The sequence below is a fragment of the Monopterus albus genome, unplaced genomic scaffold (genome assembly GCF_001952655.1).
Source record: "Monopterus albus unplaced genomic scaffold, M_albus_1.0 scaffold94.1, whole genome shotgun sequence".
Lineage (NCBI taxonomy): Eukaryota > Metazoa > Chordata > Actinopteri > Synbranchiformes > Synbranchidae > Monopterus > Monopterus albus.
This window is the reverse complement of record NW_018127974.1, coordinates 958,231-963,004: the sequence shown is the minus strand read 5'-3', so window position 1 is coordinate 963,004 and position 4,774 is coordinate 958,231. Positions and strand designations below refer to the sequence as shown.

General features: G+C 43.6%; 1 protein-coding gene across 5 annotated transcripts in view; it reads left to right on the top strand.

The window, feature by feature from the left end:
* Positions 1–4,774, top strand: part of ralgapa2 (Ral GTPase activating protein catalytic subunit alpha 2) — a 101,933-nt gene that overhangs the window by 89,666 nt on the left and 7,493 nt on the right. For all 5 annotated transcript variants that reach the window (XM_020608554.1, XM_020608558.1, XM_020608553.1 and 2 more), the window contains one exon: positions 4,589–4,710. In XM_020608554.1, the coding sequence (XP_020464210.1) occupies positions 4,589–4,710 (122 nt within the window). The remainder of the gene's footprint in view (positions 1–4,588; positions 4,711–4,774) is intronic.

The following is a 4,774-nucleotide window of genomic DNA, read 5'->3' as shown; positions in this document are numbered from 1 at the left end:
CCTTTCCCATTATTTCACATAGGAAAAATGTTGACATGCTCCAGTGAAATAATTCATATTTGTTTGGCCTCAGGGATAATCACAGTGTGCTGGTGGTAGGAAGTGGTGAGAAAACACTGAATCTTAATGGTTTACTTTTAGAATACCTTTAAATAATAGAATGCCGTTGGAAGCTGAGATGCATAAATATCCCTCCTGGCACTGTGTCTTTGAAAGCTGTGTGTGCTTAAAAGATTTCCTGTGTGTGTGTCACAGGCCAGTGGTGGCGTGAGGCCTTTTGTCAGCAGGAGGACAGAGGAACACAAAGACTGGATGGCTGGGATGTTCCACTCCAGAGAGACACTTGTTCAACTTGGTCAACATAGGCCCCTTTAGGGAGCACTGTGCGTGTGGGTGCAGGGTGTTGGTGTGTGTGTGTGTGTGTGTGTGGAGCCTGTACACCTGCTTATGCACAATCCAAATCAATGGACATATGTACACCTCTGCATGCATTGGGTGGGGTTATTCGAAGAAAGAGAAGGAGAGAGAGGTGACGATGAGGGTTGGAGACGGTTGGCCAATGGGGTCCAGCAGGGACTAGTGGTGTCCCTGCTAATGAAGAGCCATCTGAGCCCTCCATTCACCTTGAACATGGGCCACTGCAGCTGCCCTGACCTTGGCTTTGATCCACAAAGATGCTTGACCCCCACCATTTCCCCAGACACCCCCCACCCTCGCCATCTGGATAGCATGCATGCATATGTATACATACATGCACACACCCACAGATACATATGCATGTACACGTATATTGACCCATATGCAACATATGCCTTCACAAGTGTGTCTTTCTAGTCTCCTTTGTTTATTCTGACACATACACTTTGTGTGTGTGTGTGTGTGTGTATTTTGTATGTAACTGACCTGTATGTTTTTGTATGAGCCTGTGTATTTGGGATACACAGCTATGCTCAGATGCCACATGCCAGCCATAAGTCACTGTCTTTATCACCACTAGTGACAAAAGAAAGAGAGGGCAGGCAGGGGACAGGATGGAAAAGGGCCGTTGGCCACTAAAACACATTATCACACATATAAATATTATAGTTAATAGATTGGATTTTTGCTTTTCTCTTTATAGGCACTACTCCCTCCACCCTCATAAGACCCTAACCTCCTTCCAGATATCTTTATCCTAACTGGAGTTGTTTTACATTAAGTCAGGCCTGGGAGATTTTTTTCTCATTACTGTCCCTATGGTCTCCACGGTCCATAGACATTACATTGGTTTCCCTCTCTTCTCTCTAATAGGAACGCAGCCACTTGGAACGTAGGGGTTCCTTGGAAATTCCCAAAGTGGTGCAACACACTTACCTGGTTTATCTTGCTTGTCTGCCCAGTTCAGCTGTAAATGATAGTTATGTCACAGGTGACTTGAGTTGCAGTCCGTCTGTGGAAATGTAGATCTGTCTTTTTCCTTTTTCTATTTCATCCTGAGGTTTATGAGAATTTTTAGAGCACAAAGTATAGTGGATCCTTAGATGATAGAAAAGCTTTCATAACACAAAACATTTTTATAAAGTGTAATATTTTGTGATTTACTTTTCTAGAGAACATTGATACAAACACAGAGCTTCAATGGGCATCCATCAGCAGTAGCTGCAGCTTATGTGTTTTTTTCCAGAAGTAGGTCAGTGTCAATGGATTTGGTGTCCATGACATGGACACAGTCTTGCGTCACTGTTCTAGTCGTGTCCCTTGATTAAGTTACTGCACAGAGGCAGCAGCATTTGTGCATATGTAGGGGAACAAGCTGTGCCCATGGCTTAGTAATTAGTCAAGCAGAAAGATGAGGGAGAGTGAGAGAGAGAAAGCAAGATTACCCCTCACTGTACATCAGGTCTGATTTCTGTGCAGCAATTTTTTTACCCACAGATAGCATCGTGCATTTACTAAAGCGAGCTGATTACGGCGCTCGCTTGCACTCCTCTCCAAAATACCTTTTATTGGTTCACCCCCTCCCCCAACCTCCTGCCCTTCTCCACCACTACCTGTCATATATTTTCCCTTGTCTGTTGATAATCCTACAGTATCTCCTTTCATTTTATCCTTCAAAGTTTGTTTTTTTTCTCACCCACTATAATCCATTTGTGTAACTTGGATAGAGGGCAGCGGAAGGAAGTGGTGAAGGAGAGGCGTGTGTCAGAGTCAGAGAGAGCGTCTGCTCCAGCTGGAGTCAATATTTGCTTTAGGAATCTCAATAACAGGCATTCAGTCATCTGCATCTCTGATAATGGACAGCCATATGGCTCTGTTGACCCACGCTGTGCCGAAGTTCTCCCCATCCTTCCTTTTCTTACATTTATCAGCTTCATTCCAACTTTTGTCATTTCTTTTCATCAAGACATTCCTTTTCCTGTATTTTGTCGACCACTTATCTCCTATCTGGTGACAGTTTGCTCTTTTTATAAACATTCTTTCTCTGTGTTTCTGTCAATCATCCATAAAACCCTGGATATGACCCACCACACAGAGCAGTGACCCAAGTTACCATGGCAGCAAAGCCTGGGATGCCCACTCTTTGTCCAACACTGTTTCCAGCAAATGACAGAAAACAGCAATGTTGTCTGGCTATGACTGAAAGACAGATACAGAGCTCAGGGAGAAGTGCTTTTAAATGCTTAAAATCACACTGCTCTGCTTCTCATAAATGGAGATTTTGGCCCTGTAAAGATTGGTCAATTAAATACAGTTTAAATGCAGTCACTGTTTAGTAAAGATTGGTCAATTAAATGCAGTATATTAACTGACAGGTCTTTTGCTCTATTTAATTCCTTAATTTTTCTTGTTTTTCCATTTCTCCTTTCTTTCAGATGGCTTTTATTTTAATGGATTTCTTGGTATTTTGTCCTGAAATATGTTCAAATCTTGCATGTTTTTCCAAGACATTCATTTTGCAGCACAATGCCAAAAACAAATCGCTGAGCAGAGTAGATTTTCCTAACATCTTTCATAGAACAATCAAGTAAATCTGTTTGAGCAGCATGTTTATTTTAGCCTACGCTCATTAGTTTTTTTTGTCCTCAGTGTTTAAATAATGAATGTATAATGCATTATTAGACTAACAAGTAATTGTTTGATTCATAGGACGAGTGTAACTGAACATCACTACCATTTGAATGAGTATCCAAACTGCATCTTTCTCTCCAGTCTTTGTCGTATTCTTCCTTCTGTCTGTCCCTGTCTGTCTCTGTCTGTCCCTGTCTGTCCCTGTGAGCAGCCTGGCCGTTGTACCCTTTGGTGTGTCCCGGCTCAGGTGCCCATCACACCCGCTTTGCCACACTTCCCCTCAAAGCCATTGGTCATGGCTGCCTTGGCCCCTGCTGTGGCGGCATGTGCCCACAGCAGGCCCCCTGCCCAGTCACTGTCTCGTCCTATCTGTCTAACCCAGACCAGAGCCTCTCGACCCAGTCCAGTCTATCTCAGCTCAGCCTGGTTCAGCCTTGGTGCCAACAACAGCCCAGTGCCCCTCCACTCTGGCAGCCATAATGAGACACAGGGGTAGGGGGCATCACTGTTCTGGGACTAGAGATGTATGTGTTTGAGAGTGAAAGTGCATCTGTTTGTCAAGCAATTTGTTAGGTGTCATGAGTCACTGAAACATGGCCACAACAGACAGCCGTGAGAATAATCAGACTCATTGTCAAACATGCACACACACACACACACTGTTAAATCTCAGTGTTTACTATCATTATGCCATCAGATAGACCTTTTTACTCCAGTAGTTCCCTACATCATATTTTATCCAACACACTGCCTCCATTCCACAACAGACATAGCACAATATATCTGTGGTAATGATATGATAATGGCCATCAGAATGTTTTCCACCCTCACCCTGCAGCCATTTTGCAGGCTTATTTATTTGTTTTTTTGTTGTTGTTGTTTTTTAGCTTTCCTGTTTCAAATCTGGCCATCCATCCATCCTGCATGCTGGGTGCCTAGGCTTCAGTCACTGCTTGTCACTCTGAATTTCAAATGGCTCCAATTTTCCCCCTGATGGCACAGAGAAGTGGCAGGCAGCACTTCGGGGAGGGTGGTCCTAGACATGCTGCTTGCACCAGGGGTTTTATTAGAGAGAGGAGAGGGACGAGAAAGGGGGAGGGGAGAGGTTTGGAGCATCATTCCAGCAGTGATGTATTCTTTCTTTCTTTTTTTATGATTATTTTGGAGACTGCTTTCTCATTTGGGGCTGTGTGGCATGGCTGATTGTTCCATCTTTGCTTCTGGCTAGGCTGTTGATCGTGGAGCCATGTCGAGTACAGCTGCACCTTATTCTTCCTGCTCACTCTCACACTACCATATATATGTCTCAGAGCTGCTGGCAAGCATTAAAGAAACTGAATTTGTAAACACTGCTATGATTTTCTTTTTCTCCCAACCAATTACCCATGTTATACACAAATGGCTAATTTTATGGTTTTCTAAAACACGACAGTTTTGCATTAGATTTAATTGCAGGTAGAGGCTAACTTTACCTTGTTGCTATTATGTTTTTCCTCTCCAATGTGCAGCTTTGTTATGTCCCTTAACAAGAGCTAACCAGCTATGAGGAACGGGCACTCTACTTGGAAGCTATTGTTCAGAACCACAGAGAGGTCATGACCTTCGAAGACTTTGCCTCACAGATCTTCTCCCCCTCTCCTGGCTACCCAATCAGTGGGACAGGTGAGAAATGTACCACATTGCACCCCAGATCTCCTTTATGCTCTTTCTGCTCCATTTCTTTCTG